Genomic DNA, 15,380 nt, shown 5'->3' on the forward strand with positions numbered 1-15,380 from the left:
CTTTAGAGAATAATCTATGCTTTCGTCTAATTGATTTTTTAATTCCTTTAGTAATCCAAGGTTTTTGTATCCTTGTCCTAAGATTATTGGTTTTATTATTGAGGGGAGCATGTTTATTACATACACTTAGGAATGTTTTGGAGAAATACTCATATGCAGCATTTACTTCATTACTATTGTAAACTCCGGACCAGTTAGTTTCATGACGTTCGTGATGAAACTCCTGAACATTCAGCCTTGAGTAATCTCTGAATGTGATTTGATCTGTCGACTTGAAATGATTTTCAAGAAATCATTTCAAAAATGTGCGAGGTAGGGTAATTAGCAGCGGTACAATGGACAGTAGAATAAGATTTCTGCAAACCAGTCAGAACGTGCTCAGAGGAATAGCAAAGTGAACATTTGGTTTATATATTGATCCTAGATTTCATTGTCAGATGTCTCCCGGTTTTTTGTTGTCAAGTGCCAATTCTATCCCTCGTCTGGAGCTGTTTCGAACGCAAAACAAGCACATTTTAGGCGAGGTTAATGAATAGGGCATCTTTTTACAAGTGGTATAGCCACAAACTGATGACGTCAAATCGCCGTACACAAAACACAGACGCCTTGTAATTATGGCACTATGTATTGTGTACGGCAATTTGACGTCATAAGTTTCTGGCTATACCACTTGTAAAATGGTTCCATGAATAGCTTCTAGTGTGCCGTGGAGACAAACGGTCCGTTATCAGCCTTTGGTGACTTTAAGTTTTAACTAAAATAATGGATGTACGGATAAACTCTGGAGTGCTTTGCAACGCTGTCTTTGAACTTTTCTGACATGTACCTTTTATCCTTCCATGCATAACAAAAGACAAAGTTTTTAATCAAGAATCTTGGATTGCCCTATTTCATCTATTACTCCATGTACATTCTAGATTTCTCGATCATTTTAAATGGCCACGTTGAATATGTTGGCATGTTAATAGCGAATGTCTACACATGACAACACTGACGGTATGCAACCTTAGAAGTTTGAAGGGGTGATTGTATTTTTGGTCAGAGAAAACCTTTAAAATAAATGATATTTTGTAATCGTCGATAAAATTTTACAATGACTCATAAAATTGGATGTATTGAGACACAAGGGACCGAATTATTTAGGAGCACGGTGCAAGAAGATTTTTATGCGTGGGCAGTTGCATGCATGCTTCTTCGAATTGTATAGCCATTCATACTATATAAACATCTGTCCGTACTCCAATACCAAGTTTTGTTCAGCGTTCGGCAGTACAAAGTTCGCTTTACACGATGAAAACCTTCCTGGTCCTAATTTTGATCTGTTGCTGGCACTTGCAGCTTGCAAGGTAGGTACAAATGTTCGGCGGTATGACGGGTATACGACTGTCTGCCTCTTTATTCAGACATGACCTCTCTCTTTTTATGTGCTGAGATAGATATTAGTCCTCGGTAAGGCTGTATTTCAACAAATATGCCCGATCTTGTCTACAACGAGCAGCGGACACACTACACGTTAGCCGTTGTCGAGTAATTTGATAGGAATGGTGCGTTCGGCGATGGTGAGTATCCCTTTTTCAAATAGTACTGAGGCGACACATACTCCCGTATCTTTAGGATAATCTGTCAAGTGATATCCAGTGTCATCTGAAACAAGAAATTGAACTGTTTATGAAGAGCATCGTCAACTGTATGTACATTGATGTAAAAAACGTGAGGACAACATATTAAGGATAACATATACTAAGCTACCATCTATCCACGTCCACTGTACCCTGTATTTTTATTTCAAGATCTTACCGTTGCCCTCCGGGTCACAGGATATGAGCTAAGTAAATGTGTGCGAATATTATCGATGTAAAATATATATGTTTAAGCCCCACTAGTTGTATAGCCCCATGTTGAAAAGCAAAAACTCTCGATACTGTGCATATCTGCACCGAAATCTTCACATAAACTACAGATGGTAGTCCAATGAAATGCATATGGGTAAATGATTTCAACTATGACATCGTATGTTCTGTTTCCTTTGTAATATTACCAATTTTGGAAAATCACGGAAAATCAAAATGACTGTTCACATTTGAATCAACTTGTCAAATGCTTCACAAAGGAATGGTTTCCTAATGCAGTAAAAGCCCATATCCCTTGAGAGGGAAGAATTTAGAGAAAACCGAGAAGAGAATAGGGAGAATGAATTTCAAGTGTTACAGGCAGTGGGGCTTTTAGTAACGAGTAAACGTCAAAATATGAAATAATTTCATGTGTATGTTTAATTAAAGCTTGTATCTATACAACAGTGGCCCTATACATGTCTAATCTGGACTGTATACCGATGTAAAATGCGCTTTAAGTGAATATTTAAACGATAATTTACATCATACACCTCACTCAACAACGATTTAAGAGTCTCTATAATTTTTTGTGACATCTCTAAGGTACCAAGCAAACAGTAACGACATACTAAACACGGATTTCATCAGATTTGAAATGCTATTCACCATCTTTCCTACACTATATCCTTCTTTGTTTCTTCATCTTATAGGAGTGTTCCTGCAACAACACACGTGTGCGTCGGGTGCGAACCAGGTAAGCAAATTATTGTATGTGACCTTGTAGCAAATGTTGTATTTAAATTCGTCTTTAACTTGCATGTGTTGACGTCACCACTGCTTATACGCAAAGTTGATCACCCCTTTGCTATTAATGCGAAACACTTTAGACACGGGTAACCGTCACGTTTCTTAGATTAAGATACAATTTTGATTGCAGTTTTTCAAATTTCAACAAAGAGTATATTTATTAACAGACACTGTTACACCAGTGTCCAGTAAAATATTGGAGTAATCCACCCAACGCAAGAAACACACTAAAGCACAAGTGTTTTAATTTAACCCCCTTTTATGATAACCCTTTTGTCGTTCTGTATATAATAAAACCTGAAAACGGATGTCTGAATCGGATGAATTGAACGTCGTCATTCTATTCTTAGATAATTCAGAATTGACGATTTTGAATTGAACAATCGAGTTGGGTGATTCACATGATATTACAAATGAATGCTTTGTATTTATATTAGAACTTCAGAACAAACGTTCTGAACAAACGTGTATGTGCGATGTATGATAGTGAGCATGCGTGCGTGAGTGCTTCACGAACTCTACAACGTGTTGAGCGGTCTCAGTCAGAAAAATGTAACAACTTAGCCGGCTATTGAACCACTCTTTTTTGGAATGGAGATTTAGCCGAGTGGTTCTGTCTGTGGCCTCTCAGCTAGGCGACTGATGCCGTATGTTGTGGGTTCGAATCCGATTGAAAACTATCCGTATATTCTGTCTGCTGCACAAATACTGCGGTACCAAAATGTCATAAAATTATCAGAGGATCATTTTAAATATTTGAGCTCATTTGACGGTTTACCGTTATTTACGGCTCATGATTAAAATGGCATCGGCGATTAACTTACCTCATCGGTTGTAATCAGCCTGCACATGACTTTCACCTTAGCTAACCAAAGGCAACTACAGTGTCTTCACCGTCGTAGCTAATCGTACTTGGTGGGTGGTCGAACAAACTTTTGATGAAAAGGTTGACGCCATTAGTTGCTTGGGTCTTTCGAGATTTGTTATATAGATGCCTTACCTATGTCCGGCCTTGAGAACAACCACACCATATGTCCATACAGAAAGTGATAGCTCCACTTTAGTGTTGATGTATGACAGGATGTGTTTAGGAATAGAATACTATTTTGCACTCCCATATTAATAATTGAACATTAAGGATGCTTTGGTCGATTTGTTTTTGAAATATTTTCTCCCGGATTTAATGAGTAAAAGGGAATTATGACATGAATTTTGTGGAAAACCAAAGTTTTAGAAAGTGTATGCAAGAGGTACTTTTCAGTTGATGTGAATTGCATAGCATCAAGATACGTATAGGATGTTACACAGTTAAGTTGAGAAAAGGGACATTGTTCTACTTTTTTCTGTTTTTAAATATTACAAAGTTTTTGTTTTGCTGTGTTTTAGGATACGAAGACTTTGAACATGTGGTGAGATTTTTAATATCGATGTTTTAAATGTGACAGGGCGTTTATACTCTGAGTTCACATTTATACACGGGTAACAACATTACACACGTAGTTTCACGTCTGCCGTTCGCTGTTTTTACCGTGCAGGATTATATACATTGAGCGTAGAAAAGACAGGATCGAAATTCATTGTGATTTTTACTTTCGGAAACTAAAACGTTAAGACCTCCCAACTATTAATTATTTTCTGAAACCTATCTAGTTTGTATTGCTGTTTGACTCAGAAATAAGGCGATAAATTCTTTGTGCGCTTCGACATATACTAAATACAAAAAATCTATAAACATGTCAGAAAATTTAAAACAAAACAAGAGTCTTGGAATATCAAATATATGAACACATTTTAAACAACTTCGATAGAAACACGAACTTAAAAACAACTACCAATTCCAGCTAATTTTTGTAAAGGTGACTCACATTAAAATAACTATCGATTGGCTATCTCTAAGTGTCAGCTGTGTGGCCCCTTGTCCCGACTGCATTATCGCCAACTCTAAGCTCACCGACCCTGAATATCGACTTATTTGTCTTGACTATCAACGTACTGATCACCAATGTGCACATGTCGTACATCGAGTTTGAAAATAACATGAAGAAAACTTGTCTTTGCCATTGTGTATTTACTAAACGATGACGTATATAGATAATATAAACGAAAACCAAATTTCAAATCTAATAACGGACAATTTCGTCATACATGTTCAGTATAAAGAATGTAACATATTACGACAGATTTGTCTTATCTTCTACAAACGTGGAATATATAGTATTTACGGTCAGCACATTCGACGCCACGAAAATCCCTCCGTGTCAGTTACCATGTTGATACAAATTGAATCATCAAAACTTCTTTAAAACGTACTTCGTCAGAGTAATAGAAAATTCACGTGTTCTATATCCTCTACAGAATGTAGTGGCACCTGGACTTCCTTTTACGATCGTGATGATCCATCAGGAACGGGCGACTGGGAGGACTTAGCAAATTTACGGAGAGAAAATGCTGGAGCTATCTGCCGTGACCCGTTGGCTGTGTATGCAGAAACTGTTGATGGCGTGTCGGCGTCTGAAACCGGCGAGAACTTTGAATCGTATGACACAGAGGACGGATTTATTTGCCGTAACACAGACCAAAGCGATGGATCTTGCCGTGACTACAAAGTCAAATTTTGTTGCCGTGGTAAGAAAACCAACTTTATTCATATATCTAACACCATGCATGCATCAAATGTAACCCAATTACTAACGTACGATTATCAAATTCAGTAAATAGTTTTTAATCATTTCAAATAGAAATACGTATGGAAGATGCTTCATGTGATCTTCGTTTACGAGAAGCACAGTACCAGGAAATTTCAGTGATTACGATCGTCAAAGACATACACCATTATGATGAATACTTAAGGTCTTGTGAATAACCTTAATGTTATACACCTTTTTAGTGAAATTTAACATGAAATGTCGAAGGTATAGCATTTTCAGAATGCTGCGGCCTGTCGTACTCTGCGTCACACGATCTCACGCAGATCGGAGATGCGTTCAGCGCGTCTGCTCAGCTAAGCATCATGGTTGAGGATGGCCCTACTTAAATTTGTAAATCACAAATGTCCCATGGACCTGGTAATGTATTATCTTGAATTGAAATGATTATTGGACCAGTTTAATGCCATATTACAGAACAACAATTCAACCCGCGCAGAACACTTCGTGTGATAGTAAAGCAGAATTATTAGGAGCCCAAGCCTAGGGGCTTGGCCTCTATTGTTTTTTAGGCGATCAATATTCTTTTTGTTTCTCTTCATGTTCTTCCAGGACTTTTTTGCTCACCTGGAGCTCAAAAACCGCTTGACGTAAACTTCTCAAACCTGCAGGGCTAATTGGTACATATAAGTACTCGTGCACCTAACCCTACAAATTTTGATCGGTCACGTGATGTGGCGGCAATATTGGATTTTACCCGATTCTGAAAATGACTTCTTCTGATGACCCAGGGGTCTGGAAGCTTTGAAATTAAGTGTATTGCAAGCATAGCTGTAGATCTTTAAAATTTGATAATAAAATCGCGGGCAGTCACGTGACCTTGGCCGCCATATTAGATTTTTGAATTATACCCATTCAATCTTTAAAAATCTCTTCTCCAGAACGAATACAGCGATTTAACTGAAATTTGACTCATGTCATCGTTTGTGTGAGCATTTTGAAGTTTGGGAAAACATTTCAAACGGTCACGTGGTTTGGTGGCCATATTGGCTATTGCGAACACCTTTGAATAATATCCAAAAATCTTCTTCTCCACAACCTTCTCTCTATTTGAACTGAAATTTTATTCATATCATTTATATCATAGTGAGAGTACTATTAAGTTTGCGAAAGGCATACGGACCAGTCAGGTGGTTTGGCCGCCATATTGGATTTCACAAAAAAACTATAATAACCACGAGACGATGTTAAAAACCTTTCTTTACAAGGACTAATGTACCACTCAAGCTCGAGATTTGCACAAAAATCAGTGCAAGTACTTTTAACCAAGGTAACCACTTGATGTGTAGCAAGTATGATTTTAGGTCTCCGATATTTGCAAATAAAATCATATTACAGTCGCGTGACCTTGGCCGCCATATTTGATTTTTGAGAAATAACAATTTAATCTTTAAAAATCTTCCCCAGAACCAATGCTCCGATTGAACTGACATTTTACTTGTATCATTGTTGGTGTATACTCTTTCAAGTTTGTGAAAGGCATATGGATCGCTCACGTGGTTTTGACGATATTATAGATTGTTTGAGAAATACGAATATAATTGTTGACAATGGTATTGTACGCCTTGGCAGAACTGTCAGGGTCGACGCACAGATGTTATGTCTGTAAAAGCCAAAGATTATAACTGAGGCTATTTAAAAGGCAGTTTAAAGCCAAGGTTTTTGATGCATCAATTTTAATGCGTTTTTCTAATATAGCCGTAATTTTCTTTCAAACTGAATAGGCGGGCAGGGCAGACTGCACTGCAATGGCCGCTGTCATCTTGAGCCAGCAGTCATGCTAACCCTAATCCCTTCCCCTTCTGTTCTGTTTAACGTGTCTGCATTGTATTTTGTGTAAACGATGATGACATTTGCATAATACTTTCCTTTATCATACATGCCATGCCTTGATTGCCATTCTCTTATTGTTTAGACGGCACTAATATGAACCCGTATTTTAACTAGTGAAAATACGAGTTATATTTTCACTGTAACCGAACTACTTACGGCTACGCGTACGCGTGACCTTCGCTGGGATGTTCACATACACGTAAAACTGCTGAGCGAATTAGACTTGTGACACTCCGAAACGTCATTGTGAATGTCATTATGGAAAATGTGTATGTTTTGCTGACCCGACACCTGTCATCGTAACGGCCAGTCCCATACGGCGGTGTTTTCATGTCGTCTACTCTGCGCTGCCGAAGATTACGATCTCGGTTGACAGAACCGCTATACGAAAAGTTTCCTGTTGACGAGTTTGAGTATCTGAGTCGTGAATAACATCGTTTACAGCCATAAATCAGCCACAAAAATCCAACCGCACTGAAAATACGCACGACAGGCGATGTGCACATTGTATTATATTTCCGATTTGTATCGTCAGTGAGATTCACAGGTCATAACAGTGTCCGGTGGCACCGGTGCGGGTTTCGGAGACAATGTAAGATACTAGGGAAAGTAAAACTTTTGTTTAGGTTGTTGTGAAAGAATTTTACTTCTATTAAGGCAAGCCAGTGACGAAAATATACGAGTAGACAATGAAAATACCTTTGAAATGTTTTATTAGTACAGTAACAAAACCACGAACGAGTTACGACACTACAGCTTACAGCTTACAGTGTACTCACTTCAAGTTTTCCCTAATCCGCTCACAAATTCCTTTCTAAGATGGTAAATTCGGCATATTTGACGACTGAGGACATGTATAATTCTTGGAGATAAACTGACTGGTACATTCATAGATGTCGCAGAGCTGCATGCTTTATGGTTGTGCTCTCAGCTACTCGATCGAGTTTGAAATCGAACGTTGGCGCGGCGCGAGTATTTTAACCCAATTTAGACCGGCCACATAACTTTCGCGAAGGAATGAGTTTATGTTTCAAAACACGAAAACACACTCATTTTACACACTCCAGTCGATTTTTTACATCCACCGCCATTTCAAGCAAAATATGAATCTTCTTCAAAGTGTGAAAACCTGTGTCGACATCTTAATTTCAAATTGTTCGCTTTAAAAGTGTACCCTCCTTTGAAGTGGAATGGTCCAACAGCGGAATAATATCAAGAAGTGATACGGTTGTCATCACTCCACAGCAACCAACTTTTTATCAGTACAGCGATGAGCAAGCAAGGTCGATTTCAGTTGATTTCGTGGTTAATTTCGAAACGTCCGTAAGAAAACAGTCATAACCAAAGCATGCATGTATGATAAAGGGGTTATTACATGAAGTTCGGGCGATACCGCGTCGTATTCTCTTGATCTGTCCGCATTTTGACTCGTTTCTGCGCAACTCATCAAAATACGGACACATCACTCGAATACGACGCGGTATCGCCCAAACTTCGTGTAATAACCCCTAAATATTTAGTAATGAAGGTCAAAATGTATGTGTTTCATTTATGTCTCCATTTGATATTACGTGCAACGGAGCGATTAAGTTAAAAAAATCTTGCTGATTGCGCAATGAACATTTTAACTATTACAACCATATAGCACAGGGGCAATGAAAGTTTTACTTTGATCAGTGAATTCTATCGCTTTTTGTTATTTAGGTAAAAGTTATCTTCTCAGAAATTGAATATCGGATTGAGTTGAAATTTTATTCGCCGTTTCGTACACGTGTTTTTACATATTACATCTATTAAAGTTGAAATAAAATGAGTGATGTAATACATCGTGACAGTTATTTGAGAACTGTATCTTGCAAGTGTATTTGGTGTCATGCTAACATTAACGTACCCTTTTATGTTTGGAAGCTAGTTTTCAAAGGTTCCTGATAGGATTCCATGTACTAATAATCACTCCTTAAAAGTCAATTTCGAAGTGACAGACAGGATGTCTTTTATATAGAAAAAACAAAACAAAATTAAGAACATTAGTGAATCTTGATAAAATATATTTTAAAGAGAAGACGGACTTGTAGCTTCAAATTTGTTGTTTCGTAGCGTCTTTATGTGTTATTTCTTAAGTAATACAAAAATACCAACACCGATATTGACCAGCATGATACTGAGTTTGTTTGATATAGACACAGTTGATATTAGTATCAGTAGATCGTGAAAAAATGGACATCTAGAGTCATTGACACCATTCTTATTTGTATTGGAATGATAAAGTCCCCTTTATGGCATTAACTGTCAGGACAGTGATGTACGTCTAATGGCACATTTGTCCCATTCTTATACCGAAAAAATATTTGGCTGCAGATTGTAATGGATGGATCACTAAATTTTACGATGGCGATAATCCTGATGGAACTGGAGACTACGAAGATCTCAGCTCGTTAAGACATGATTATTCCGAAATTTGTTCAGCTCCATCAGCGATATATGCAGAAACCCTGGATGGGACCCCAGCTGAATCTACAGGAGAGGTTTTTGAATATTATGATACAGCCCGAGGGTTTGTCTGCAAAAAGGATTCACAAAGTGATGGACAGTGTCAAGATTACAGAGTCAGGTTTTGTTGTCCAGGTAAGCACACGGCATGCTATGAGTATTGCCGATTCATTACGTTGACACCAAGAAATGCTCCTAGTGTACCTTCTGTCCAGGGCCTTAAAATATGCTCTATTTAAAGATAATTTCCAAAAATAACTTTTTGTTTGGAAAATGTGTATTTGATGTAAGGTCGTAGGTTTTACACCGATAATAAGGCTGCAGTCACAAATACATCGGGGGGGGGTTAGAATACAAAATAAAAAAAATAAAGTTCTCATATTTTTTCGAATGCCCTCTAACAACCTCACAATGCGTTGAAATTCCCGTTTTGACTTGCTATAATTTTGTAATCCCCCGCAAAGGGATAGGACAGGAATCACAGCTGGGTCGATTTTTTTGCGCAAGCATATTTTAAGGGTCATCTAATTTTACGCATGCCTTTTGGGAGGTCACCATTTTTGCGCAACTATTAGAGATCAAAATGTTGTCGATAGAATGCTTCGTCCAAAATATCAAACCATAATAAATGGGAGTCTATTGGGCAAATTATTAACATTTTTCCAATAAAAACAAGCTATATCTGGAAACACACACACACACACACACTTTGATAATTCATATAAATGTACTTCGCTTGAAGTGACAAGTAGAAGTGCATGTGTGTACAAAAAAATTGATGTTTGGATTTCATCGATAATGTTGATTCACTATACATCGTAGTCTATGAGAAAACTGTGACTATTTTTTTAGTCCCCGCGGACAAAGTCCGGCGGAGACTTATAGATTGGGTCCCGTCCGTCCGTGCGTCCGTGCGTCCTCAGCCGTTTCTCAGACACTGCTGAACCAATTTTGTTCAAACTTGGCACAAAGGCATAGCACTATGACCTACAGATGCACATGGATTTATTTTGCCATACGATTCAATATGGCCGCAAGGTGGCGATATTTTTGCGATTTTTCATGTCTTTGAACCATAACTCAAACATCCTTGAACCAATTCTGTTATAACTTGGCACAAAGGCATAACACTATGGCCTACATATGCATGTCGAATTATGTTGCGATACGATCCAATATGGGCGTGAGGCGGCCATTTTCTTTGCGTTTATTCGTGTCTCTGAACCATAACTCAAACATCCTTGAACCGATTCTGTTCAAACTTGGTACAAAGGCATAGCACTATTGCCTACAGATGCACATGGATTTATTTTGCGATTCGATCCAATATGGCCGCAAGGTGGTCATATTTTTGCGATTTTTCATGTCTTTGAATCATAACTCAAACATCCTTGAACCAATTCTGTTCAAACTTGGCATAAAGGCATAACACTATGGCCTACATATGCATGTCGAATTATATTGCGGTAAGATCCAATATGGGCGTGAGACGGCCATTTTGTTTGCGATTTTTCATGTCTTTGAACCATAACTCAAACATCCTTGAACTGATTCTGTTCTAACTTGGCACAAAGGCATAACACTATGGCCTACATATGCATGTTGAATTATATTGCGATACGATCCAATATGGGCGCGAGGCGGCCATTTTGTTGCGATTTTTTCATGTCTTTGAACCATAACTCAAACATCCTTGAACCGATTCTGTTCAAACCTGTCACAAAGGCATAGCACTATGACCTACAGATGCACATGGATTTATTTTGCGATAGGATCCAATATGGTCGCAAGTTGGCAGTATTTTTGCGATTTTTCATGTCTTTGAACCATAACTCAAACATCCTTGAACCGATTCTGTTCAAACTTGGCACAAAGGCATAACACTATGGCATACATATGCATGTTAAATTATTTCGCGATACGATCCAATATGGGCGTGAGACGGCCATTTTGTTTGCGATTTTTCGTGTCTTTGAACCATTAACTCAAACATCCCTGAACCGATTCTGTTCAAACTTGGCATAAAGGCATAACACTATGGCCTACATATGCATGTCGAATTATATTGCGATACGATCCAATATTTAGACGGGTGGGCCACCCCTGCATTTTTGGAGAAATATATTCATATGTTAATAGCCCAACAAAAGAATACATTATCACAACAAAAGAATATGTAAATGATACATTGTTATGCAAATAAGCCACCCCTGGCGATTTCTAAGCTATGGAGAACACTGAATGTAATTCCACAGCTTGCTAGACACCAAAGATTATAACAACATAGACAAGCGGGGACTGTGTCATCAACGATGACTTGTTCTAATATAAAACTAGCAATATCTGTGCATTTATAGACATTTGGTAGTTGTTATCTAATTGTTATTGATTAGAATAGGGTGGTACAAAGGGCATATGTGTACAAGAAATTGGATTTTGGAATTTCACCGAAATTTCTATCCACTTTACAACAGAGTCAATAACAAAGCTATGAATATTTTTTTTGCAATATGAAAATTGCAATATATGGGCATTTATAGCGTTTGATATTTGTGATATTTGATATAACTGTGCTTGATTATAATAGGGTGGTTACAATATAGTTAATTCAGTAAATTTGGTTCGAACTCACAATGTACGGCACCCACACTAGTACCGAAATTTGCGAGAAATTTGCGAGAAATGGACACTTTTGCGAGAAGTAAGCGAGAATACCTAACTGTCTTGCAATAACTTAACGAGAATTTAATTTTCTCGCTATCAGCTGGCGAGAACTGTGTTTTCTCGCTCAGCATCTGCGAGAAACTGAATTCTTGCAATCGATCAGCGAGAAATTTGTTTTCTCGCTCTATCTGCTAGAAATTGTATTCTTCTGTGTAAGCATTTCACAAAAATTTCACAATTTCTCGCAGATGCAGAGCGAGAAAACATAGTTCTCGCTGACTGATTGCGAGAATTCAATTTCTCGCAGATGCATGCGAGAAAGCACAGTTCTCGCAGCTTGATCGCGAGAAAGTATATATTCTCGCTTACTTCTCGCAATACAGCGAGAAAGTGTCCATTTCTCGCAAATTTCTCGCAAAATTCTGTACTAGTGCCAGTCACCTAGCGAAAACGCCACAGTCAAAACCGCTCAGCAAAATTCCCACCCTAAGAAGAATGGTTCAACAACCGAACTGAGTTGTTACACTTTGTCCGACTGCGACCCCTCCACATGCTGTAGAGTTCATGAAGCATTCGTTCTCACATACTCGCAAACAAACAGTGCACACAAACTTTAAATCAACGAATACGTCGATAAGCAAATGCATATGTGTACAAGAAATTTGACTCTGGAATTTAACCGAAGATGTTGATTCAGTGAAAATTAGAGTCTAAGGGGAAAAATTTAATATTTTTATTAATATACTCAACTAATTAAATCTATCTGTACTTTTATAAGTGTTTGGCAAATGATACAAATGTACTTGATTCAAATAGGGTGTTAGAAAGATTAGAAATGGACAAAAATGTGATATTGGATAGTCACCAAAATTGATGTGGACAACAAATATGATATTAGAATTTCACCGAAAATTATTGGTTCACTTCTCATGGTAGTCATCAGGTAAATTATTAGATATATTCCCTGACAAAATTGCTATATCTCTAATATGTAAGAATATATGAAAGTGTTGTTAAATATTGACTTTAGACTGTAATGTATTTCTTGATAAACAATAATAGTGCTCTGAACAGTTACAAGTCAACTATATTACGGTAAACATTACAGCTACTGTCCCTTTGGTATCACAAAAGACGGGTTTGGAAACAGAATGACTTCCGTCATCTGTCAGGAAAACTGGACACAATTTACCTTTTTGTATAAAATGGATATTAAGTGTACCTTTTGGCCAATCAAGTATGTTTCATGTTTTGTTCTTTGCATCGACAGCAGTTTCTTGTTCTTCTCTCCGCAGCATGCTAGAATAACAAAATTCTCTTTGGCAAATATTCTGTATATGCATGTTAAAGACCGTAGGCTCAAATGAATTCTAGCCCGGACTTGAATTCAATTTTAAACAATAATAATGCTTACTGTACAGATATGTCTGTGATGGCCTTTTCATCAAGCTTCAAAACTGCAATGGATACATAAACAAAACCACCTGAAAATTAGCCAAACGTTATAGCTTAAAATTTACAACCCCACACACATTTCATATCATTCAGAAATACTTTTGTTTCAAGTCCCTCCTTTAAATTCCACATCCTTTCAAGTGTCCCAAAACACATCCTTGATGTTTTCAAGTCCCCTCGATGTTTGTAAATGCAACCTAATATAAATATATTTGTGCAAAGATACTCAAAATAACTGAACACTGCCGCAACTGAGTCGAAAAATTTCTTCGTAGGCACTGTCTGCTCCCATGGGAGAATAGGATGGTACGATGTGGACGATCCCACTTACTCCGGAGACTGGGAACGTATTACGGACGCGATTAATGCAGGTTTCGTAACAATAGACAATATATGCCATAATAGGGCGGCTATGCAAGTACGAAAAGTTGGAGGCACGGAACTTGTTACCCCTGACGACGGTGACTTCCACACATTTGACACCGTTGGAGGTTTTGTGTGCATGAACCATGAGCACCAACTCTGCGATGATTACGAGGTTCGCATGTGTTGTATGGACTATGCCAAGTAATGAAAACCGATGATTCTGAAACAAATAAAGCCAACGGAACTCATATACACGGCCATGATGGTTTACAATTGTTAAACCGTTTTATCTTCTGATAGGCGTAATGGTATAAATATTTCTCGTTTACATATTTCACTGACGTCAGCGTCGTTCTGTCCTTGTCATTCAAGTCTCAAGGAATAAATTGAATAAAGCAGAAGTTCGATGTTAAACAACTATCATATTGTAGCGCCTAGTTCCTTATCATAGAACATTACATGGTCTGTCATATACGTTTTTTTCTGTATGTATTATCTATAACGAGAAAGCAGGAGAGGTCAATATACTTTTGTTTCGACATGCACATTTACGAATATATAGAAGAGCGAGAAAGTTATAATCGAATGATTTGTATCGGTAAAGGGTTCAGTTCGGGAGGGTGTACGTGCTGTTCTGTCTTTTAAGGGACCGTTCAGTTTTTACGGCCGGGGGGGCGGCAAAATCTAGGGGGGTCATCATAATTTTGGAATCCGCGAAGGGGGGGGGGTCATCATTTTTTCACTGGTAGGAAAGGGGGGGGGGTCACCACATTTTCAAAAACATAATACCCACAATAAAGTTCACTTTATGCCATGGCCATGATCGACCCTCTTTACCGGCGGGCCGCCTTCGGCGGCCCACTACAATAAAAATACTTTATGTATTACCCATGACCCTCTTAACGGGCAGATGCCTTTGGCGGCCCACTCCAATTAGGTTTACTTCATGCAATGGCCATGATCGACCCTCTTTACCGGCGGACCACCTACGGTGGCCAACTACAATAAATTGACTTTATTGTAATACCCCATGACCATCTTAACGGCTGGACGCCTTAAGCGGCCCTCTCCAATTAGGTTTACTTCGTGCAATGGCCATGATCGACCCTCTTTTTACCAGCGGGCCACCTTTGGTTGCCCACTAGAATAAAGTTGACTTTACGTAATGGCCCATGACCCTCTTAACCGGTGGGCTGCCTTTGGCGAACCACTCCAATAAAGTTTACTT

At 38.3% G+C, this 15,380-nt stretch overlaps 1 protein-coding gene across 1 annotated transcript; it reads left to right on the top strand.

The window, feature by feature from the left end:
* Window positions 1–1,201: 1,201 nt before the first annotated feature.
* On the top strand, window positions 1,202–14,571 carry LOC139150272 (mucin-5AC-like). The gene is made up of 5 exons (XM_070722529.1): window positions 1,202–1,346; window positions 2,543–2,586; window positions 4,995–5,264; window positions 9,536–9,802; window positions 14,062–14,571. The coding sequence occupies exons 1-5, from the start codon at window positions 1,291–1,293 to the stop codon at window positions 14,355–14,357; spliced, it is 933 nt and encodes a 310-aa protein (XP_070578630.1). The 5' UTR covers window positions 1,202–1,290; the 3' UTR covers window positions 14,358–14,571.
* Window positions 14,572–15,380: the final 809 nt, after the last annotated feature.

The sequence above is a fragment of the Ptychodera flava genome, chromosome 14, assembly GCF_041260155.1.
Source record: "Ptychodera flava strain L36383 chromosome 14, AS_Pfla_20210202, whole genome shotgun sequence".
Taxonomy (NCBI): Eukaryota; Metazoa; Hemichordata; class Enteropneusta; family Ptychoderidae; genus Ptychodera; species Ptychodera flava.

Coding starts and splice junctions, on each gene's coding strand:
- LOC139150272 (XM_070722529.1), top strand. CDS start 1,291: ATGAAAACCTTCCTGGTCCTAATTTTGATCTGTTGCTGGCACTTGCAG. Junction 1,347..2,542: donor TGGCACTTGCAGCTTGCAAG/GTAGGTACAAAT, acceptor TTCATCTTATAG/GAGTGTTCCTGCAACAACAC. Junction 5,265..9,535: donor AGTCAAATTTTGTTGCCGTG/GTAAGAAAACCA, acceptor ATTTGGCTGCAG/ATTGTAATGGATGGATCACT.